We start from the raw sequence: 23276 nt of genomic DNA on the forward strand, positions 1-23276 counted from the left end.
TACAGTGGTGCCTCAGTTTTCGAACGTCCCAGACTTCAAACAAAAAATTCTGAATTTTTTTGCTTCAGATTTCGAACGAAAATCCAGAACTCGAACGCCCCTGAAAAAAGCCGGAAAAAATGTAACATGTGCCCGATCAGCTGACCCACGGGCGCTTTGTTATTGTGTATAACGCAGCCTCTGTATGCAGACGTGTCCCGTTAGCTACATTTACTGACTGTTTTTTCTTCATATTGAGGTGTAAAACCTTTCCTGTCTCCACACTGGACCGTGGTAGAGTGTCACAGGGGAGGTGCTGGAGCCACACTCCAGGGTTTGATGTCCTGTTGTGGGCTGGAGCTGGGACAGGGATGAGGCGAGTCTGGGACAGAGCGTGACTTGGTTTATGACTTTGTCACAGCCAAACTGCACAGAAGCGCACATTCAGAGCTGGACACGCACCGGGCACCTCTTCACTTCTGGAGAGACGTCACTCACTCAGCAACCCCTCCCACATGCAGCGGCCACACACATAGAGGAACAGCCACCTGCAGCAGACACTCTACATTCACTCCTACAAAAGACTATTTTAAGGCTTGGAACGCACTATTTCTTTTTCCATTCACTGTAGTGGGAAAAATCCATTCAGATTTCAAACAAATTGCTTCTCAAACGGCCGTAACGGATTGTGGTCGAGAACTGAGGCACCACTGTATATGAAAATATAAATGTGGAAATAATCGCAGTAAAATAAACAGAAATAAATGTGTCAATTTTTTATGCTTTTTCAATTCTTATTTCCAAATTATGACAGAATTGTTCAATGCTAAAAACAAAAATGTGTGAAATAATTTGCTGTGCTTTTGGGTGGTGCTGATTTTTTTATTTTTACTTAAGTTTCATTAATTTAAATATGGAATATAAGGAGTGCCAAAATGAGGGAATAAATATGGAAATAAACACAGTAAAATAAGCAGAAATAAATGTGGAAATATCAAAGGGAATGAGTGACAAACGAAATAAATGGGTCCTTTTTTATTCATTTTTACATTTTTATTTCCAAATTATTATAACATTAAATTGTCAAAATGCATGAAAAGATGTGCGAAATAAATCATTCAAGTTTGTTTGTGCTTTTGATATTAAAAGAATAACTTACTAAAGCATAAGGGACTGATTTCAAAATAAAAGTTGAATGGCCCCAAATATAAAAACGTATCTTTAAAAATGACATATTGCATTTCCCATAATGCACTTTTGCAAGATGGCCGCTGGAAGAACCAGCAGTCAAGTGTCAAGGCAGATGTGAGGAAGAGCTGTTTGTTGTAGCTTGTCGGTGTTAGGGATCGAACTCAGGGACATATTTACTCTTATAAAAACACAATATGTACAATAAAAATTACATTAAAAAAAAAAGCCGCCACGAAGAGAGGCTTCTTCTTCTTCTCTTGAAACAGTTCCCAGCTCAATCTAGTGTCCGTATCTTCTGAGGTCAGGTCAGGCCGCCATCCAGATGGTGAAGGAGACGAGCAGAGTTGGGAGGAGAACCAGCGGCGTCACACAGCCCAGGTACAGCATCACGGCGAAGCCACCCAGGGCACTCAGGTAAGCGCTGGTCCGGCTGCACACCACCTTCCTCACTGCCGTGCAGAACTAAGTCAGGAAGAAAATCACTCAATAAATACACATTCTACATCATTACATGACATGTTTAAGCGCATTTTACACTACTATTTCAAGCAAATATAATTACAACGGGCCATGAAAATCATTTTATTATAATTCACCGGTAAAAGTCGACTTTGACTCACAAAGAACCAGAGTGGATTATGGATTCCTATTATGCACTGCATCAGTTCTAATGTTTTCCTATCTTGACTGATTGGGAAAATACATTTGGATTAATTTTTAGCTTCATTTTGACACTCCAAATGATGACATCATTTGTTTACAAAATTTTCAAAGTATTTTTTTTTTTTTTTATATATAATGGACTTTTTACATTATATATATTTAATAAACTTCACATTTTATATATATGTTGATTTCTTTAATGACAATATATATATATATATATATATATATATATATATATATATATATATATATATATATATATATATATATATATATATATATATAAATTTTAACATTATTTATTTATACCCAGAAAAAGTATATGAAGTAAATATTGAAGGATATAAAAGGTAATTGGACATTTAAAGACACTGACAGAGACGAGACTTACATCGACAAAACTTTGTTCTGTTTTGGATTAGTCTTCCTATCATTATCTCATCTCAAAGTTGGAGAATGAATCATGGCATCAGATCGCCTGATCTGGATTCATACAGTCTCACAACCTAATGGTGTTGTTGCGTCTGGAGGGAATTCAGCCGAGCGCCTCCAGCATGTGCAGCCAGGGTCAAGTCCGCCGGATTCGTGCATGTGTGTTCGTGTCATGACAAGAACTCTAGGTCCAAGTGTGATGCAGGATCTGGCTTCTGAGTCTTGGTAGAAGGCGCACTAGCGCCTCTTATTGAAGGTTTGACTGGGCCTCATCCGTGCTCAGCTCAATTCAGGTGACCGAGAAGCGGCTCTGCGAGACAGAATCCTCGAGAGAACCAGACTCAGGGAAGAAAGTGACTGTAAATACAGGTAAATATTTCGAAGCTGCACTCCAATGGATCATGGAGAATTACATTATCAACAGTGGCAGATGAGAAGAAGTGAGAAGAAGAAGTGAGAGAGTGAAATATATTTTCCTCCAAGAAAGTCAAGAGAAAAGTTTTAGTTTCAGGTCATTAAAATGATTGAAATATGAAATAAAATCACCTTTTAAAATAATTATAGAATTAGTTAGAAGACAAATGTGTTAAACATTCATTTTCACAAATTTCATTTTTTTTAAATGACAATATTTATCAAATGCATGGTGGGTTTCTTTACATTAGTTTCAGGTCATTAAAATTATTGAAATACGAAATTAAATCACTTTTTTAAACAATTACAGAGTTACTTAGAAGATAAATAAAACATGTGAAACATTCATTTTCACGAATTTCATTTTTTTAAATGACAATATGTATCATAATCCTTGTGAGATTCAACCGCCTTTCTTTCGCCTCACTTGATCTTAATATCATATTGTATTTGTACTTCTGTAAAACATGGAAATCTTGTGCTGTATGAAACTGTAGGCTTGGTTTGAAACTTTTTTCAATTTTGCAATTCTGACTGATTTCATTTTTGATCAAATTTTAATGTAGCGTTATTGTTTTGCTTTTTTAAATATATTATTGATATTATTCTGAATGATATATTTAGATAGGCGGGAATATATTCATTCAAAGTATATATATATATATATATATATATATATATATATATATATATATATATATATATATATATATATATATATATATATATATATATATATATATATATAATTCTGAATGATATATTTAGATATTCATCCAAAGCGTGCGAGTCCACGTCCTTGTTTTTTACCTGGTAGGTCTGGTAGCTGACCGCCATCCCATATCTGCAGTACATGACGTAGTGTTCACAGTTGTACCACAGCAGACTGTAGGTGACGGAGCCCAGGAGCTTCTCCGCTCTGCGCGCCACCTCGTCTCCATCCAGCGGCGGCTGGTTGCACACTCTGTCCATGTGGTTGACCAGGATCTCCGATCCGTAGGCGAAGTCCTTGACGGAGTCCACCCTGACGCTGGCCACCTTGGCCACCACCCCCAGCAGCAGACGGATGTTGGTGACCATCTTGGAAATGGCGGACTGGTTCTTGGTGATGACCGGCAGGAAGTCCGGGATCAGGTGAGCCACCCGGTCGTCGCCCAGGTAGATGCCGAAGTGCGTGAACAAGGTGCGCGGCACCTCCAGCAGGTCGCCCCGCTGGATGAGCGGCGGCTCAAACTTGGATCGCTCCTCTGTCTGGGGAGCCCTGAAGAAGAAGTTCAGCAGCTGCAGGAGGAACATGGTGGCAGTTGGAGGAACGCGCCGGGCGTCAAGAGTTTTATTCGGCCGCGCGGCGGGGGCGGGGCCAAGGCTCGAGGTGGGATCGAAGTTATTGGTCAACATCTCGAGCCGATTTTGACACAAAGAAAGGAGCTTTTCTGAGGATTGAGGTCGACCGTTGGTGAGTTCAAGCCTCCAAATGTCAAGTCTCTGACACCAACGGCTTTTGTTTCCAGTCTGATCCCCTGAGTTTCATGGTTATTCAGCACTTTTCATCTTCTCTTTCTCCATCTCCAGCCTCTCCCCCAGTCACGCCTCACTGCCTGTCGTCCTCATCCACTGTTTCTCCTCAATATGTCCATCTCTACAGTGAGATATCGGACTCTACGATGCAGTGCAGCACTCGTTCTTCTCGACTCGGACGTGATGCACCTCAACCCATTTTCGACTGGTCAGCTCTTCTTCTGGAGGACTAAATAGAGTGAGGACATATTAATAATAACAATGAAAGGTGTTGTCAATAATTTAGGGGAAAATAAACAGTAAAAATACCATACATTATATATATATATATATATATATATATATATATATATATATATATATATATATATATATATATATATGATGCCACACGCTCTCCAGCTCTGCAGCGTTTGACAGCCGACACCAGCATGTGACAGTTGTGGAGAGTGCGGTGGACTTTGGTTCACAATCGTAGTTTTAAACTTATTTTTAATACAGGGAACCTTTGATAATGACATTGGTCGACTCTGAGTCTCTGGATTGGTGTTTGTTTTATTAGATGGACCTCATCGGTTCTCTGATGCACATGTCTGCTGTTGGTTCGCCGTGGCACTTGTGCAGTGGGAGACCTGCCTGTGTTGATAGGAACCAGGAACTGTGGTGAAAACAGTTGGATATTGGACGGAGCGGCGGCATCCTCTCCTGCGTCCCCATTAGGGTTCCCTGATCGTGGACACACTCTCACAGGCAGAGCTAATGCTACGTCCCGGCATCAGTTAGGGACCATCAACAAATTCTAAAGCCTCAAAGTATGAGTGAAATCTTCAATGATGCAATGGAAAACAACCATTTTAGGAGAGAGAATTGTGAAAAGGTTTGGTTGGTATAATGATTTCAAGAATAGAATATGACTAAATGCTCATTTATTCACAGTATTTCTAATATTTAGGAATCTAGGAAATGTGTCCAGACGGGTACATAGTCAACATAAACTGTTAAGAGTCATGAGTCCTGTAGGTCTTTACAGTAGTTAAGTGACTCTTTGGACATTGGACTGTGGCGAGGTCAAAGGCCATACACATCGGATCCGTCTCATCGAGGATCGTCCCTTTCCCTGTCTACCTCACAGAAGAGTGCCTCCAGCCCATTATCAGAAGTTGAGACAGGTGCTCGCTGATATGGAGGAGGAAAGGGATTATCGGGAAGTCGTCCAGTGAATATGCATCGCCTTTGGTGATGGTGTGGGAAAAAAGATGGTGGCATGTGTACCTGCACTGATTTCCAGTGGCTTAATGCACGGAGGTTGAAAGATGCACATCCTTTGCCACACCAGTCTGTTGGGCTGCCCTTGGAGGGAATTGTTTTTTGAGCACTATGGACCTTACCTCAAGGTTTTTGAACATTCCGATGCTTGAAGTTGACAAAAAGTTTCCAGCATTCACAACCTGCCTTGGGCTTCATGAGTATCACCGCATGCCTCGAGGCCTCTGCAACAGCCCAGCACCTTTCATGAGGGGGATTGTTGGCATTTTTGGGGACATGAATTTCACAAAAATCTTGTGCTTTCTTGATGATCTTCTGGTTTTTGCTCCATCTGAAGATGGCTCCGGACAAAAGAGAAGAGCAAAGTTGGCTAAAGACCAGAAACTGCAGGGTTCATACGGGAAACTGGCTGCTGCAGATTGGTCTGATGAGTGTCGTCAAAAGTCAAGTCCATGTTGTTGGAGTGTGTTGTTCGTGCCCATCCAGACTTTGATGAGCCCTTTTTGTGGAAAAAAAATGAAATGTGACTCTTCACAGCCATTGAATCAGTAAAAGAACAGAGCGTAAAAATATAAATATTTTATTGAGAATTTCATCATATTTACATACTGATATGTTTCAGTGTACACTGTAAAACACAGGGCAGAAGTACAGTTACTTATTAAAATTGTTAGTCACTTTGAGACGCACAGATTTATGCAAATAATCACAATAATCTGACAAATATGACTCACAAAAATAACAAATCTAGAATATTTTTTCAGCATTTTCGTAAGGCAGCGCAGTACTGAAGAGCTGTTGTTTTGCTATCAGTCTTTGTTTTGTAAAGGAGGTGCTTTAACTGGCCATCCAAAGCGTGAAGGGGACGAGGATTGTGGGTAAAGAAGTTGCAGGTGCAAGTCCGAAACAGATGATGGAGACGATCCCGAGCAGCGCTGAGGCGATGGCGCTGCGCTGGTCCCGGATGATGGACTTCAGACACTCGCAGAACTGTGAAGAGCAAAAAGCACTCCAAATAAATGTTTGTCATATTAATGAGAACCAAAGTGTTGCAGCCAAGTCGATTAAACTGAAGGTCGCTACGGCAACAGCCTTTTGTTCAGGAGCTCTAGTGACCTGAGGAGATTAATTGCATTCTTGCACCAAGTGTTCTGCCGTGTTCCTGTAAAGATTAAACAATCCATTTATGACCCATTTTTATCACATTTACCAGCACAACACATCAGAAGTGGAAGGATAAAGAAAGAAAACATTAAAATATATTAATATTTAAAACAATAACTTGTTTTTAAATATGATTTTAAAATAAATAAGTGTATATATTAGTACTATTTTCCCATGTATTTTTTAAATGTTTCCTTCCCCTTCTACAATCGCTGTGTGCACAATTATGCATGCAAAAAAACCAAACATTTTCCTTTTTAGATCTTGAGTGTTTCTTTGACTTATTCTTGTAAAACATGTGATAAAGCACTTGTGTCTGTGACACAGTGACAACAGATGGATCTGTTTTTAATATCATGTGATTAGACCAACCACTGTCTGATGTAAAATATTGTCCTGTGATAAGCGTCGCTATTATTTTGTGATTATGATTTGAATTATTGTAACCACGCAGCTGCTGTGGTATTTTATTGTGAACTCCTCTTCCTATCAGGACTGTCGTCGCTAAATAATACTGCTTTTAATTGCAGCCTGAAATAACGGTGGTGGGGTCGAAGGTTGTCAACTTAAACTCTTGAGTTTCATGTGGAACATAAGACGTCCTCATACCTCCGTTATTAAACTTGTCTTTGGGAGTGTATTCAATGATTCTGCTGGTGCGACCGAAACTGCAAAACTATGAATATGTAGCCTCACACTTTTCATGTGTGCAGGTAAATGGGATAAAATGGGTCATAAATGGATTGTGTAATCTTTACAGGAACACGGCAGAATACCACAGCAGCTGCGTGGTTGCAATAGTTACAATCATAATCACAAAATAATAGCGACACTTATAACAAGACAATATTTTACATTAGTCAGTGGTTGGTCTAATCACATGATACTAAAAACAGATCCATCTGTTGTCACTGAGTCACAGACACAAGTGTTTTATCACAAGTTTTACAAGAACTAGTCAAAGAAACACTAAGATCTAAAAAGGAAAATGTTTGGTTTTGTTGTTGTTTTTTTGCATGCATTATTGTGCACACAGCGATTGTAGAAGCGGATGGAAACGTTTGAAAAATACATGTGAAAATAGTAATAATATATACACTTTTTTATTTTAAAATCATTATTTAAAAACAAGTTATTCTTTTAAATATTAATACATTTTAATGTTTTATTTATTTATCCTTCTATAGTGGCTGCCAGTTTCTGGAGGGGGTCACCACCTTCTTAAGACCAGCAAAAAGAAGAAGCAGAATGGATGCAGGCCGACCTTCAGCCCAGAACCATCATCACCTCCAGGGTCATGAGCTCATGCAGCACCCAGAGGCTTAGCTGGTGACCAGTTATGCTCGAGTTCCCGAGGACTTATTTACGTATAAAACACAAAGTTATATTTATCTGTTTGGCTGTATTTGTTTTCTTTTGAATGTATTAAATATAAACTGACACCTGGAATGATTGGTCTTTGTTTCCACACGGACTGTTTATGTTGTGGAACGTTAGTTAGCCAGATGAGCGGAAGTTTAAAAACATTGTTTTCATTTTTGATAGCTCTATTTCACGCCCAGAATCCTCTTTATATGTTAAGCTGTAGCTTCTTGATGAACCTTTTTGACGCGCGTTGCAGGTTTGGGGGTGTTTTTCTTGGCTCACCTGCTGTGTTTGCTGGCTCTCCGCAGCTCCGTACCTGCAGAAAGTGACGAAGTGCTCGCAGTTGTTCCACAGGAGGCTGTACTCGACCTCGCCCAGCAGCTTCTCTGCCCTCCTGGCCACCTCCTCGGTCTTCAGCGCCGTCCTCTCGCCGTCCTGCCTGTTGATGAGGATGCTGGATCCGTACGCGAAGTCCTCCACAGAGTCGACGCGCACGGACGCGCGCTTGCAGATGCAGCCCAGGATCAGCCTGCGGTTGGTGATGACGGAGCGCACCAACTTTTGCTCATCGGTGAACAACGGCAGGATGTCTGGAATGAGGTGCGCCACTTGGTTGTCTCCTAGATAGATGCCGAAGTGCGTGAAGAGGGTGCGGGGCACCTCCAGCAGGTCGCCCCTGCGGAGGAGGGGCTGGGGCTGAAGCGGCGCCGGGCGCTCCCTCTTCTCCTGCCCGGAGTCGGGAAAAGCGGGATGGAAAAGTTTCCAGTGGGAGAGGAGAGCCAGTTTCTCCAGCAGGAAGGTGAACAGATTCAACATGGTGAGCGTTTTCTGGCTGAAAAATGACGGGAAATACCTGCGGGACGCGCGCTTTTATGCGCTGGAGGAGGAGAAATTCCGGAGAAGCGATTGGACACGAGGAGCGCTGCGCACGTGCCAGGTCAGCATCTCTCTCACACACGCGCGATTGTGCCGTTCAGCACCTTAAGGAAGGTCTTAGCAGCAACAAAGTAATGCGCACATGCGTCAACTTTCAGTCACACGCCGGTGGAAACACATCTCTCTGGGAAAACAAACTGGTGGAGGTTCACTAGGCCTCACGGGGGGCCACTAAAGCAAAATATCTGTGGGAAAAATGTTTATAACTGACAATATATTGAAACAAATTATATTATCACACCATTGAAAACTATTAATAGTAATACAATGAAGGGTTTCTGTGATGTATAGCGAGGAAGAGTAGAACAGTCCTTCAGTCTGAGAACAACAGACTTGACATGACACATAAGACATGACCAAGAGTCTCTGTAAAATGAACAACACTTGGTTATCAGACAGATTTTATGGTAAAGACAACTGAGCAAGATCAGCCTTTTAGACTCCTGATCCAGTTGGTAGTGAAACACAAAGCTCACGTCACATTAGGTCGACTCAGGGTCACATGACCATGTCCGGTCTGGTTTGGATGTTTGTAAGATTTTATTTCCCTGCCGACTTTTTCCTGTCAGACAGTACAGGACGGCACCATGGGCAACCTCAGACCTCTAATTGGGCTGCGGAACAAATTAGCATCCGGACTCATTCTTCTGTTCTGGTCTTCTTCCCCAGTCGTCCCCAAATCCAGGAGTCGAGAGAGATGCCGATAATCCCAGCAGGATTAGATCGTGCTCGTCCAACAGCCTCTGAAAAACCTCTGAGAAACTTTGTGTCTTTAAATCACTTGTTCCACTTGACCTACATTCTCTCCAAATCCCTTCAGAGACACTGGGTTTGACCCAGTAAAGGACACAGAACCGACGGCTGACCGTGTGAACTCCCAACCGAAATGCAGACTCATAAATAAAAGGTGAATTTATTAGGTCTTATCTGCGCTGCTATAAAGCAGGTGTTCCGTCTGCACACATTAAATAAACCCAACCTGACTGCTAAAATGGTCGGGCGCCGTCACACTTCGCTGGTCTGTTCAGCTGCGATTTTCCATCAACACGCTGATAAGGAAAAGACGTTTCTACCGAGCCCACCTCCTTTTATGACAAGAAAACAAACAATGTGGGGGAATAAAGCTTCATCTGGGAGCTTCTTGTTGACATGAAGAACCTCGCCTGAACCACCTCTGCATGACCCGCTTCCATCGTGTGGATGGAAGACAGATGTAAAACCCTACTGACCTGAAAGTGAACTGCTGGGCGTGTGGCCCGAAACACCCCTGAACTTTCACTGAACTGGACTCCTAAAACTCCAGATGGAAAGTGCTTCTATCTGTGTGTCTGTGACATGACTCCTCCCGAGACACTGACTTGAACTATTGATCTCTCGCAGGTATTTCAAGATGGCTACCTGATCGGTAATAAATATCAGAGTTTTCTAAAAGACCCGCAATGGTTTCTGAGGGTTTGACCGTGGTGTAAATATCCGCTGGACAGAGGGCAAAGGTTGCCTGAAATGCCACATCGGAGTTCAACCCACGGTCACAGACGGTAAGTCGACTCAGCTGAACATTGTGAGGTTCATAAACAAGTCAGTGGTTGACACTTTGTTGTTGGTTGAAAGTGTGACGACTCCTTAAGTTCTGTCGTACTTGATGTTCTTCAGACTGCTGGTTCTGGACTGGTGGGTCGCGACTCTGAGGTGGATCGTGAAGCTGTTTAGTTGCCAGCCCAGCCAAATGCTAGAGAACATTTTCTGACCTTGGAGCTCATAGTAACAAGGTCATTTGATCTATTTGACGTATCTAATTTAAAAATTCAATACATTTTAAAAATAAAATGAAATGTAAAAAAATATTCCAAAAGTAAATGAAAGGGCTAAACTGCTGTCTTGTTTTGTATGTATGTTTTAAACAATCAATATTCAAACTTAAAGGTGTTCTCGACTGGGATCGCATTTATGGGTGTTGGTGGATCCAAAAGCCAGAGCAGCTGCAATAGACGAAACAATTGAGATTCTTTGTGTTATGATATTCAGAAGTGCAGGTATCTTAACCTGGTTCTATTCTACCTGATCTTTTTAGTTTCTTTGTGAACAAGCAGTGATGGGCAGGTGAGGCTTCATGAAACCTCATGTTTGTAGCCCACTAGATGGCGCCGTCTGCTGTAAAACGTTTAATGAAACATCATTTTTAAATCAGCACCTCCTCAACTCTGAAAATGAGGTCACTGGTGATGCCTCATGAGACCATCCCTGCCATGTGTGGCTGATCTGGAAATGACTTATTTCTGGGCTGATGAAGCTTCGCAAAGTCTCATTTTCAGAGCCCACTAGATGGCACTTTCGTCCCAGTAACCTTTCATTTTGTCCATTTAAAAGCATCATTTTTAAAACTGAGCTGTCAAAACAATTCATCATGAAGCTTCACCAGCGCTTCACTCGACGTCTTTGATGTTTGTGGTGTATCTTTAATGTCTTAAACATCTTTTTCACTCACTGAAGGAACCACCACTCTCTGTTGAGCCTAGAGCTGAAGCTTGAGCTCCGCTGTCTTCTTTGTTTACTATGTTTGTTGTTCAAACTAGCTCAGTAGTGCTACTGCCACCTGCTGTCCAAATCAGCTTTCACATGCTGGAAAATATTCCCCGGTAAATCTTGGGGTCTTTTATCAATCGTGAATAAGACGTTTTGCTGTTTGCGGACGACAGACTGATAACCCTGTGCTTCACGCTGGTTAATACAATCCTCTTAATTTGATTATTAGCAGAGGTGGACGAAGGCAGAGGAATGTTAATCTACTCACAACTTCCCCACTAGGTCACCAATACAAAAAAACAATGAGCAACAAAACTGTTGCGTTTTGTGCGTCCGGGCAGGAAAGTGCAGGGTTTGAGTGTGACTTCGGATTCCGCTGCGACATGGTCGAATTTTTGCAGTAGTCGGTGAAAGAATGTTTGTGTGGTTCTGATAAACAAAGTGAGTCACTCAGGAAAAAGTATGTGATTTCAGTGTTTGACCGCGTCTTCCTCCATCTAAACCAGTGGCTGTCAACTGCAGGGCAGTGAAGCAGCTTTCAGTGGGCCTCTTTCTGCTTTTACTTTACTAAAGCGGTGTTGTTAGTGATGTTCCTGTGTTTTTAAAATATGTATTTAAATGAATTCTGCTCATTTTTGTCTCGTGGCTGGTCATTTATCAATCTATCTCAGTGAAATATAAGCTTACTTCTATGAATATCTATCCATTCTCATGTATACCACTTTAGCAAGACCTACTTTTTGCCCACCTCAGGCCACCGTAGATCAATCTACTTGCACTGCCCGCTATCAGGCTGAAATAAATGACAAGTGTGTTTCTTTCACTCATAACGGTCATTGTTTTTGCTTCTTTACTTTATGTCTTTTGCTCTCCAAAAATGACCCTTGTACTTCACAACTGGTCTCAATACTCTGACATCACTCCTCACTTCGTCTCCACCCTGCCTGCACTCTCTTCTTCACCTCGCTGGATCACCTCAAATACATTCCTGCTACTCTTTACAGTAAAGGTGGGAAAAGTTCAGCCTGGGGCCACATGCAGACCTTTGCCTTTATTCACGTGTACCTCATGACACTAGAGTAAAATCACGATTTGAATGAATGAATGATCTTGTTTTGTGTTTGTCTTGATGATGATGCTTTTACAAATGAAAGCCTTAAATTATGAAAGACTTATGAAATAACACTACGTTAAAAGATTCTTATATTTACATGACTTCTGTTGGTTGTCACTTAAAAAGATCTTCCATTATTCATGATTTATATTGAGAATGTTTAACTCAAATTACATAATGTATAGCCAATTTTTCTTAAGCGTTTAATGTCATGGCGTGAGATTTAAGTCACAATATTTGTCTTTCATTTTAGCTTGTTTTCTTCTGATGTGTCTTTAGGGTTGTAAGGTTCAGAGGGCTCCTGTGTGGGGCCCCTCTGAATCAGACATGACGCCGATGACACAAATACACACGGTGCCACACTGTTGCATCACTCGCCTCAGACTGAGTCATTGTTGCTGTCGAACACCAAGTTATCAGCCGAAGAGAACTCTGTCATATCTGGGAATTGATCGCCAGGACAAGTTTGGGAAACAGTGAGTGGGATGTTTGCCTACGCCCAGCTTATCAACCGCTGACCTGAGGACAGGGTTGGATAAATATCCATCAAAGCAGAGGCGATCCTCATTCCACAGACGGGTCGGGCACTGGCGGCATCATGATCCTGTCACTTCTGAAAGCAGTCGGAGGTCTTCTCTTACTTTCCGCCTCCTCATCCGCAGTAAGTCGCAGGCTCCACGTCGATTCCTTTACAGATGACTAACAAGTCTTCTGTTCCAACAGCAAACCAGGGGCGACAACGTTGCAGCCTGCACCGTCAAAGATGCCTTCGTGAGTCTGCTGTCAGGGAGTCGCACGACTGGTTGCTTTGTTTCATGCTGACTGTATTTACAGGGCCAATACTGTCCAACAACCTGTGGAGTGGCCGATTACATGTACAACTATTATCAAGCTGTGGATGGCGACTTGGAATATATGCAAATAGAATTGGAAACGATCGCTAACTGGACTCGAGGGACTGAAACAACTATCCTGGACATGAAAGACTCGGCGACGGCTGCTCAGAAGAGCTCCCAGCCTGGTACGTCTTTACCCACCTTGTGGAATCTCTCTGTTCTCGTCCAATTCAGACACAAGCTGTAAGTGAAAAACCTCTGCTTCCAGATTCGTATCATAAAAAGTCAGCGAGTATGCTGGAGGATGTCGTTCGGTTCGAGAAGACCATCAACGCACAAGAGCAGCAGATATTGTAAGTCGTTTTTTGTTTTCATAGCAAAATAAACATTTAAATGGAAGAGTCGCGACCCAAAATGAGGGTCAGAAGCGTTGTTGCTGACAAATGCTGTAACCAACGGCGTCTATTTGTCCCTTAGCTCAAATGGTTTGTGCATTTGGCTCTCAAGTCTGGGCCTCTTTGAGAAAGCTGCTGCCCCCACGATGCAGCCTCGATTAAGCATTAGCAAATGGGTTGATGGAACGTACGAAAATTTGTCAACAAAATATGTTTTTTTTTTGTTTTTCTTCATTCATTTTCATCCTGGTTTGAATCAGTTTAAAGTCTTTTCCAGTTTTATTTCCTCTTTTTGTGGTACATTTTTAATTTTAAAATTATGCTTTGTTTATTTTTTCACCCATTTATTTCAATAAATTGTCGACAATCCTACTTTAACACCTCACACTGATCCTTTAAAACCAAAACTTTTTTCCTAAAAAATAAAAATGACTACTTATAATCATAATAATAGTGGTTATTATTATTATTATTATTATTATTATTATTATTATTATTATAACAATAATACCAAGAACAGCTCCGTGACTTTCATTTGAGGGAGGGAGGTACCAAACTCTCAATAATATTTATTTTTCCCCCCAAAAGAAGGAGGCGGATTAAAAAGCTGTTACCTGACAAGAGCACAAAAAGAAAACTAAGAATCGTCTAAACATTTTATTTTCAAATTATTATGTCAATTATGTGTTATTATTTTTAATATCATAGCTATGTGTCAGATGTTGACCTCAGTTTCCCTCCACTTCTGTTCCTTAGGTTACCATTCAAACGTCAACTTCTGTCTTTAAAATGTACTTTTTCTTTGTACGTTTAAAACCGTATTCACTTCTTCCAGCGAGCTGCAGAACTTGATTTCTTCTAACGAAAGGAGAATGGCGGACCTGAAGAGTCTGGCCCTTCAGCTCCAGCTCAAGTGCAGTGAGCCCTGCAAAGACAGTGTGGAGATCCAGCCCACGACAGGAACAGGTAACCAGAAAACACTGACCTCCAGGACGTTGGCTTTTTCACTCGGTTTCCCAATCATTTGTCCTTGCTCTGTTTGCTTGGGAAAAAATCAATACACTCTAAACCTTTATTCTTGAGGGGGTGGTCCATGACCTGTATTCAGTTGGACTCTTTTCTGAGCACACATTGCCTCCCAAAAATAATAGACATTTTCATAAAAGTGGTCACTGTCTTTTTCACACAAAAAGAATAACTAGAATATTTATGGATTCATAATAATAACATTCTTTTAACTTTATATTCCAGATTGCCAGGATGTTGCCAACAAGGGCGCCACCGTGAGTGGCCTTTACCTCGTGAAACCAGAGAGGGCACCGAATCAGTTCCTGGTTTACTGCGAGATTGACCAATTTGGACGCGGCTTTACTGTCATTCAAAGGGTATTTTGAACTATAACTGAGCATCCATTCATGTTTGTTGAGCGCAGTCATTCTTGATGCAATGTTTGATAACGTGTCGGCAGAGACGCGACGGCAGCTTAGACTTCAACAAAAATTGGATCCAGTACAAGGAAGGCTTCGGCCATCTTTCCCCAGATGACACCACTGAGTTTTGGCTTGGAAATGAGAAGATCCACCAGCTGACGGTCGGCTCAACCATCCCGTCAGTGCTGAGGATCGAGCTGGTCGACTGGGAGGGCAACAAAAGGTGAACACGCTGAAAGCTTCACAGCGATGGGGTCGTGTTTTTCGTGTCAAACGTCTGGTTTCTCCTCTTCCTGTCATCAGGACTGCTGACTACAACATGTTCCGAGTCGGGCCAGAGGTCGATAAATACCGCCTGACTTACGGTTACTTCATGGGTGGCAACGCCGGCGATGCTTTCGATGGCTTCGACTTCGGAGACGACCCCAGCGACAAGTCCTACACGTCACACAATGGCATGCAGTTCAGTACCTTCGACAGCGACAACGACAGGTACGACGGCAACTGTGCGCTCCAGGACGGCTCCGGGTGGTGGATGAATAGATGCCACGCGGCTCACCTGAACGGCAAATATTACCAAGGTACGTCTCGTCCTGATGTCTGGTTCAGCAGGTTTGAAATTAAGCCTCACTTCACATTTGTGTTTCACGAGGCTTTGTGAATGATGATGTTGTGAAACAAGCAGCAATATTTCTTTCATTCCACCAGGCGGAAAGTACACAGAGAAGGATGCTGGAGAGTACGGCTACGACAACGGCATCATTTGGGTGACGTGGCACAGCCGCTGGTACTCCCTGAAAGAGACCACCATGAAGATCATTCCTCTCACGCGACTCACAGCCGACGGCGGACAGCAGACAGGAGTGAAGCAGTTCGCTGGACTTTGAGCGTGAAGAGCAACTGAATTCAAATTTCACCCTTCTCTCATGACTCACGACAAAGTTTATTGGCTGCACTTATGTAATCGCAAAGAATGATTACAACACTAAATGTCATCCTCTCTCCAGATATTGTTTTGTTCTCAGTATTAAATAAGAAAATATTTCACATCACCTAACAGCTCGCCTGGGTCTCCCAAGTAACCAGGATGAATGGAAAACCCTCCATGCCTCCTACAATAAAGTACTTTTTGGTGATACGTTTGCTTGTTTTCATTCTATCTTAAATGAAGTCTGGTACTGGCCACTTTATCTCATCGTGCGGTTTTATCCTACATCGAGTACATATGAAATACACTTCAGCTCCAACCGAAACCAACCAAACTGCCACCGGACTGCCCCGAGCCAGAATTTTAGAGCTGTGAAATGTTATTATCAAAGACAGCTTTGACTCAAAATGAGACAAAATATTTCACGGGCAGCCAAAAAGATGGACTCAGTCTCTGAAGGCTCACGGTCGACAGTGATCACAGGTGATGTAATAACATGAGTCGATGTATGTCTGTATGTTGTAGCTCCATACATGCCTCAAAACATTTGCTTTTTCTTCAGTTCTATCAGTTGTGGCGAGGTATTTATAAGTTCTTTAAAATTACTTATTAATACATTTTAATCTGCATTTATTCCAGTTATTTTACTCCACCAATTGAAGTATTTTTTTTACTTCACATCTTTTTTTATTGAAAATTTCCAGTTTGACAAAGTGCTGTCATGATTTTTACAATGATTAAATGGTCCACATCAGTAACTTGTACAGTATACAGGTGTGTGAAAGAGAAAAAAAAGAAATAATGAAATGCAACAACCCCAAACATACAAAAAAAAAAAAACCTCCATTCATTGCATGTTCATATCGGTAAGTGCCATTTACGCACACATATAGTCAGCCCTAGTAAATAGTCTGGGACATCACCAGATCATATTTTTGCCTATGATGTGCTTGAAACATTCAAAAAGGGACCCCATATTCGACCAAACTTCCCAGGTGATTGTTGGAGTGAGTCAATTAATTTCCAGAGGTTTGAAATAAAAATGTATTATATTGAATCGAATCAAAGTGCATACACCTTTTTACCCACTGAGTTGAAGTTTATTTTATTTTTTTGAGTTTGAATGAACATGCAAACACTCAGAAAACAAAGACGAAAACAAGAAACTAGATGCACAGCTGGTATACCATGTCATGAAATTCACATTGCTTCATTAAAAAAAAAAAAAAAAAAAACTGGTGAAGTCAGTTGAGAAGGAAAATTTGTGTTTGATCCCTGCGTTTTCTGCTTTAAAGTGTGACCAGTGCCAGTCTATAAATATTTGCTGATGCGAGTCAAGGCAATTTGTTGTAATGTTTAAACTGTAGTGGGTGTTTTGGTGATCAAATTATAAATGGAGCGTTATGTTCTTACCAAAGATAACACGAGGAGTTGTTGCACCATAGATGGCCTGTTTGTTTGCTCTGAACTGGCAAGGACTAACTGTCGACCACTCACAATGAATTCGGTTCGATCGATGCACATTATCAGGTTCTGCATGCAGACACTATTTCTAGACTTTATCTGAGGAATCAAAGACTAAAATTCATCGCTATGAGATTGCTGTGTTCGTTGGTATGTTTTTGGTACTTGCTAAGGACGTTTTTGTGATCAAAACGTATTTATTTTCTTTCATTCAAACAATCTCTGATGTCACTGTTGTTTTGGTCGTTTCCACTCCTTGTCAACAGATGGCGATGTTGAAAAGTTCCACGGCCAAAAGCTGTTCACTTCCGGGTTTTGTTGCGTCGTACCGTAATGGCTGAAGTGTACGTGTTTGTAAACGCGTGATACTTCTCTCAGTTGCTTTCTTCTAAAAGTTTCTCCACTTCGATTGATAGTTTTAGACGAATCGCGAAAATGACCGAGGTGAGTCGTGTTTTCCATTGGAGGCGCGGGGCTCGCTTTAGTTCCTCCCGCTCTGTTAGCGCGGGCCCGGCTAAATGCTAAACCCCGTTCTAAACTTTGGTGCTAACGTGCTTTAGCTTCGATTCGCAGTTGAACGTATCTCCTCTGTTTTTGTTCCGTTTGTCTCCGCAGGACGTGCAGAAGCACTCGGTGCACACGCTGGTGTTCAGGTCCCTCAAAAGGACACATGACATGTTTGTGTCCGACCACGCCAAGTCCATCGCAGTGGACGAAGATAGGTAAAATCTTCCTTTTCAAATTAAAATTTTAGGTTTCTTTAAGCCTCTTTTCTGTTTCGATTTCGAAACTTGCGTTACGGCAGTATTTGAAAAGTGTTTTATGCTTGGTGGACCGACATCAATAGATGTGTGTATTAAACAGATTGCTATATTATATTGTATCGACTTTTTTCCATTTAAACTCGAAGCAAACAACTGACACTGACCTCGTATTTTAGAAACCATGTTGAAATAAATGTGCATGGGGGTGCAAACATTGGGGCACTGATGGAGCAATGGTTTTCTGTGTACAAATCGTTCTTAGTGTCAGCGGCCTTTTTTGCAGTCCAACTACTGCTTTTTTTAATACACTGAACGGGGCTTGTTTTAATGTTGACACAACCTTGGCACTCCATGCTGTTGATCAACGCTCTGATAGAGTTACAGTTGCAAGAGAACGTTTGAAGTCCGTGTGTATGAATTGGTTAGTTTATGTTCTGGTCTCAGTCTTACTGCAAAAAAAGGCTCTTTCAACTTTTACTTCTAACAGTATTTCCCTTGTTTTCAATTGGGCACACATTAAAGACTTTTAATTTACGAGGTGTGGTAGTATGAAAGGCTCTGCAAATAATTTGTTGTTCATGGATTTATTCAAGTAATACTCTCAGTACTTCTTTTTTTTTTTTTTTTTAAGTCACCGGCTAAAGATGGCTGTGAAACTGAAGGCGGATTACAGTGCGGTTCGTCACATGCCGATCTTGAAGGAAGGAAAAGATAGAGCTGCACAGTATCCAGGCAACATGCAGGGCCAGCAGAGCATCACACAGTCGGGTGAGACTTATTAATAATCACAACTTATTGCACTGTGAACCTGTGCTGACTAAAGGGTTTCCAATCTTATATTAGTGTGTTTCTAATAGTTTGTTTTTTCTGTTACTGTAATATAGCTGACCCAGAGTACCTCATCACCGGAACACACGCCTACCCATCTGGACCTGGTGAGCATCTAACTCCAAATCATCTCTCTAAAATCCAATTTGTAGAAACATTTGATGCAATAAAACTTCTGATTTTGCTTGAATTACATTGTAACGTTGACTGTTTTCGTGACCTGGATTTCTTCTGGGGGAGCGAATGTCCCATCCACTTGAAGTTTCAAGCTTGATCCTTTGTTTCCAAGGTTCAATATAAATCATTTGAATGTGATGCCAAGCTGAAGCCAACTCTGTGTTGCCAATATGATTATGTTCAACATGACTGACCCCGTGGACTTTCTCATCAACAGGAGTGGCACTAACTGCGGACACAAAGCTGCACAGGAATCCCAGCGAGGCTGGAGTTCACTCCATGGCTTTAGCGCTGCCTCCCTCACAAGCCAGGTACCAATCGCTTCAGTCTAAGAGAAATGTGGTGTGGTCAGAGCTGCTGTAAGAAATTCATAAATGCGTTAAAGTCTGAGGCGCAGAGGTGCGAGGCTGGACAGCAGGGGGCGAATCTCTTAGTTTACACTGCAATCGTGTTTCACATCAATTATATGGTTTTGAGTCTGTGGTCGAGGAAGTGACCAAACTCTCTGGCATGTCTAATAATTGCAGGTAAACCTGAGAACTTGGTGTCTCGTGTACTGATCCACAGTGAACAGTCGACAGAATTGAAACCAGTTTCTGACCCTGAAACTAGATCATCTTTCTGTGACGCCCACATTAATGTTAACAGTTTTATTTGTTGCCTTCTGTGAAGGTTTATGTGTGACAACAAGTTGCTTCCTCTCTCCCAGGCAAGATGCCAGTCGCACAGCAGCCAGTGTTGCAGACATCCATCAGCATGCTGGGTCTGCAGAGAGGTCCCAGGCTCCTTCCAGAGCATTGGTAGGTTTTGACTCTGGATGGCCTAAGCAGGCGCATGTTTTCACTTTAGGATTCATGAATAACAAGTTCTTCTTCTAGTCTTTGCTGGAAGGAGGCGGAACAAGAAATTCCGCCATCATGAGGAGGATGACCACCATGCCCAAACCTCAGTGGCACCCGCCATGGAAGCTGTTCCGGGTAACCATTCTCCTCTGGAGAGTCACGCCTGAGCTGTTGGACCAACTCTAAAGGTGGTATTTCTACCTGCCAGGTCATCAGCGGTCACCTGGGCTGGGTGCGTTCCATCGCCGTGGAGCCAGGAAACGAGTGGTTTGTGACCGGGTCCGCCGACAGAACCATTAAGGTCCAGTCTCTTTATCATCTTCCCTCCATGCTGTTCTGGTTTCAGTTTGACTTTGAGCTCTTTGTCGCTGCAGATTTGGGATTTGTCGAGCGGCAAGCTGAAGCTGTCTCTGACCGGTCACATCAGCACGGTGCGGGGGGTGGCGGTCAGCACCCGCAGCCCGTACCTGTTCTCCTGTGGCGAGGACAAACAGGTCAAGTGTTGGGATCTGGAGTATAACAAGGTCTGTGTCTGTCTCCCGTCAAGTTTTATATCTGCTGTTTCGCCTTACCATCTGTCTTGGTTGGCTTCAGGTCATCAGGCACTATCACGGTCACCTGAGCGCTGTGTACGACTTGGACCTGCATCCCACTCTAGATGTTCTGATGACCTGCAGCCGAGACGCCACAGCCAGGGTGCGCTGCTTCACGACTATATAATATCACTTCTTCATGTCGTCAAGTTCGACATAGTTTTCCTTGGAATTGGAGTGTGATTTATTGTTATAATGAATCTTCAGGTTTGGGACATCAGAACCAAAGCCAACGTGCACACCCTGACGGGTCACACCAACACTGTGGCCACGGTCCGATGTCAAGCAGCTGAGCCTCAAGTCATCACGGGTAGACTTTACTTTCTTTTGTATGATCCCGCTTTGACTTTCAGGAAACTATCATACGAGTGGTCCTCTCCTCACAGGCAGCCACGATTCCACCATCAGACTCTGGGATCTCATCGCTGGGAAGACCAGAGCGACGCTGACCAACCACAAGAAATCTGTGCGAACATTAGTGCTGCACCCCAGACTGTGAGAAACCTCCCCGACACATGATCATCCGTCACATGATGAGAGCTCTGATACCCTAGAACAGTGTTTTTCAACCTTTTTCTAGTCACGCCACGCTTAGTACATTGAATTAAATCCCGAGGCTCATCACCAAAGGAACCTCAGCCAAAGCGCACCTGTGCTTAAAGTCCAATAGAAAATCCCTATTCATTTGTGAAAAACTGCAGCCAATGTATTTGTTTCAAATGTGTCCAGAAAGGGGCGGCAATATGGCAAAATATATCGCGATTTATTTATTTATTTATTTACTTACCTCAAAGATAACTATTTCGATTTCATTACTTCTCTTTTGCATGATTTTATTGTAGTTTTGAGTTTCCAGACAAATCATTGCTTCATAAACAATTATTCTTTCTCTGTTCACATTTTGGAGCACATTTATTTGGTTGTGCATTTAGTTGTTTGCCAACTTTTAAATGACAAAGCAAACTTTGACAGTCCATGAGTATCAAAGTTTTGAAGTGAGACACGTCAGGTCAGGCGTCGCGGATCCCTCCCTTCATTATTCTGTGGTGAAAGTGTGTGGTCAAGTTAGATATATATATATATATATATATATATATATATATATATATATATATATATATATATAGTAATTTCTTTACAAGACTGTGTGTTTGAAGTATGCATCTCTGTGTAACACTGTCTCTCTTGTGTCCCAGCTACACCTTTGCCTCTGGTTCAGCTGACAACATCAAGCAGTGGATGTGCCCGGATGGCAAGTTCATCCAGAACCTGTCAGGTCACAACGCCATCATCAACACCCTGGCCGTCAACGCCGACGGCGTCTTGGTGTCCGGAGGCAAGTACTTCTTCCTCCAGAGCATTTCAGAAGGGTCAGCGGGGCTTCACTTCCTGGCTCTTCTCCGCAGCTGACAACGGGACCATCCACATGTGGGACTGGAGAACCGGTTACAACTTCCAGCGCATCCACGCTGCCGTGCAGCCCGGATCACTGGACAGCGAGTCGGGCATCTTCGCCAGCATCTTCGACAATTCAGGAGGGAGACTGATCACCGCCGAGGCGGATAAAACCATCAAAGTGTATAAAGTGGACGACACTGCTGTAAGTGTCGAGCGTGAGTTTGTCTTCTCCCCTCAGTCGTCAGATCCTCTCACACATCTTTTGCTTTTCAGACAGAGGAAACGCATCCCATCAACTGGAAGCCGGATATTCTCAAAAGAAAGCGCTTCTAATGTGGGCCAGCCATGTTTTTTTATTCGACTTGATTGTGTTTACTCCACGACCCATTTGCAGTCCGCGCAGTCCGACTTCAGCCCGACAAACCTGCCATCTTGGACGGCCAGTAACTGTCCAGAGAGCCTGTGCTTGAGGGCGACGGCTCTTCTGTGGGTCCAGTCGGCCTGGTCCTCCTGCAACAGCCACTCCTCCATCTGTGACGGACTCTCTTCAGTGCGGACCTCGCTCTGCTCACAGTCTAACCCTGCAGAACAATACACAGCATTTCCATTCTTTTTTTTCCTTTTTGCTACATTCATGATTAAAACCCCTTTTTTGACTTAAATGAGTGCTCATGTGTGAGTCATACCAAGAAACCTGCGAGTGGCCATGTTCCTGAGGTGTGTACAGCCCCGACCCTTCACCACCTCCCAGTGACCGCGGTCGCCCAGCAACGCTGTCAGCTGGACTCTGGATCCAGTCACTCCATCACCTGGACATAAAACCTAGATGAAAGTTTGCTGAGCTTGTTTGCCGTCAACTTTGCCTGAGTCCTGGATGAAGGCATCTGAGCGGGCGTGACGGAAGACCCAGCCCTCTGCTCCTCTCCACCCCTCTCTTCCAGCCGATGCCCCACGTTCAACATAATCTCATCCTTAGAGAGCAGACGCATGACTCAAACTGCTCTTCGTCCTTCTCCGCGTTCCTTTAAGAAAACTTCAAGTTACAGTAACTGG

At 42.6% G+C, this 23276-nt stretch overlaps 4 protein-coding genes and 1 long non-coding RNA gene across 5 annotated transcripts; 3 read left to right on the forward strand and 2 right to left on the reverse strand.

Annotated features, from left to right (window-relative positions):
* Positions 1-1010: 1010 nt before the first annotated feature.
* Positions 1011-3984, reverse strand: si:dkey-30k22.5 (lecithin retinol acyltransferase family protein). The gene is made up of 2 exons (XM_053857022.1): positions 3493-3984; positions 1011-1632 (listed from the first exon to the last, which is right to left on the reverse strand). The coding sequence occupies exons 1-2, from the start codon at positions 3976-3978 to the stop codon at positions 1477-1479; spliced, it is 642 nt and encodes a 213-aa protein (XP_053712997.1). The 5' UTR covers positions 3979-3984; the 3' UTR covers positions 1011-1476.
* LOC128754418 (uncharacterized) lies at positions 3555-8055 on the forward strand. Its single transcript, XR_008413923.1, has 3 exons — positions 3555-4138; positions 4255-4438; positions 7818-8055. It is a non-coding gene; the product is annotated as an uncharacterized LOC128754418 (long non-coding RNA).
* lrata (lecithin retinol acyltransferase a) lies at positions 6102-8964 on the reverse strand. The gene is made up of 2 exons (XM_053857021.1): positions 8278-8964; positions 6102-6456 (listed from the first exon to the last, which is right to left on the reverse strand). Exons 1-2 carry the CDS (start codon positions 8809-8811, stop codon positions 6304-6306), a joined length of 687 nt encoding a protein of 228 aa, XP_053712996.1. The 5' UTR covers positions 8812-8964; the 3' UTR covers positions 6102-6303.
* A 4072-nt stretch (positions 8965-13036) lies between these two features.
* fgg (fibrinogen gamma chain) lies at positions 13037-16367 on the forward strand. Its single transcript, XM_053857020.1, has 9 exons — positions 13037-13229; positions 13292-13339; positions 13403-13589; positions 13673-13757; positions 14635-14765; positions 15051-15184; positions 15268-15452; positions 15533-15810; positions 15938-16367. The coding sequence occupies exons 1-9, from the start codon at positions 13167-13169 to the stop codon at positions 16114-16116; spliced, it is 1290 nt and encodes a 429-aa protein (XP_053712995.1). The 5' UTR covers positions 13037-13166; the 3' UTR covers positions 16117-16367.
* A 1537-nt stretch (positions 16368-17904) lies between these two features.
* plrg1 (pleiotropic regulator 1) lies at positions 17905-23088 on the forward strand. Its single transcript, XM_053856054.1, has 15 exons — positions 17905-18065; positions 18237-18343; positions 19017-19153; positions 19270-19320; positions 19608-19701; positions 20100-20190; positions 20269-20367; positions 20441-20533; positions 20607-20756; positions 20827-20928; positions 21033-21135; positions 21212-21320; positions 22022-22161; positions 22232-22425; positions 22497-23088. The coding sequence occupies exons 1-15, from the start codon at positions 18057-18059 to the stop codon at positions 22554-22556; spliced, it is 1539 nt and encodes a 512-aa protein (XP_053712029.1). The 5' UTR covers positions 17905-18056; the 3' UTR covers positions 22557-23088.
* The last annotated feature ends 188 nt before the right edge of the window (positions 23089-23276 follow it).

Source organism: Synchiropus splendidus, chromosome 2, assembly GCF_027744825.2.
Source record: "Synchiropus splendidus isolate RoL2022-P1 chromosome 2, RoL_Sspl_1.0, whole genome shotgun sequence".
Taxonomy (NCBI): Eukaryota; Metazoa; Chordata; class Actinopteri; order Syngnathiformes; family Callionymidae; genus Synchiropus; species Synchiropus splendidus.

Coding starts and splice junctions, on each gene's coding strand:
- fgg (XM_053857020.1), top strand. CDS start 13,167: ATGATCCTGTCACTTCTGAAAGCAGTCGGAGGTCTTCTCTTACTTTCC. Junction 13,758..14,634: donor GCACAAGAGCAGCAGATATT/GTAAGTCGTTTT, acceptor CACTTCTTCCAG/CGAGCTGCAGAACTTGATTT. Junction 15,185..15,267: donor GCTTTACTGTCATTCAAAGG/GTATTTTGAACT, acceptor ACGTGTCGGCAG/AGACGCGACGGCAGCTTAGA.
- plrg1 (XM_053856054.1), top strand. Junction 19,702..20,099: donor CTGCCTCCCTCACAAGCCAG/GTACCAATCGCT, acceptor CCTCTCTCCCAG/GCAAGATGCCAGTCGCACAG. Junction 20,757..20,826: donor GGGATCTGGAGTATAACAAG/GTCTGTGTCTGT, acceptor GGTTGGCTTCAG/GTCATCAGGCACTATCACGG.
- lrata (XM_053857021.1), bottom strand. CDS start 8,811: ATGTTGAATCTGTTCACCTTCCTGCTGGAGAAACTGGCTCTCCTCTCC. Junction 6,457..8,277: donor AGAGCCAGCAAACACAGCAG/GTGAGCCAAGAA, acceptor TGCTCTTCACAG/TTCTGCGAGTGTCTGAAGTC.
- si:dkey-30k22.5 (XM_053857022.1), bottom strand. CDS start 3,978: ATGTTCCTCCTGCAGCTGCTGAACTTCTTCTTCAGGGCTCCCCAGACA. Junction 1,633..3,492: donor TCAGCTACCAGACCTACCAG/GTAAAAAACAAG, acceptor TTCCTGACTTAG/TTCTGCACGGCAGTGAGGAA.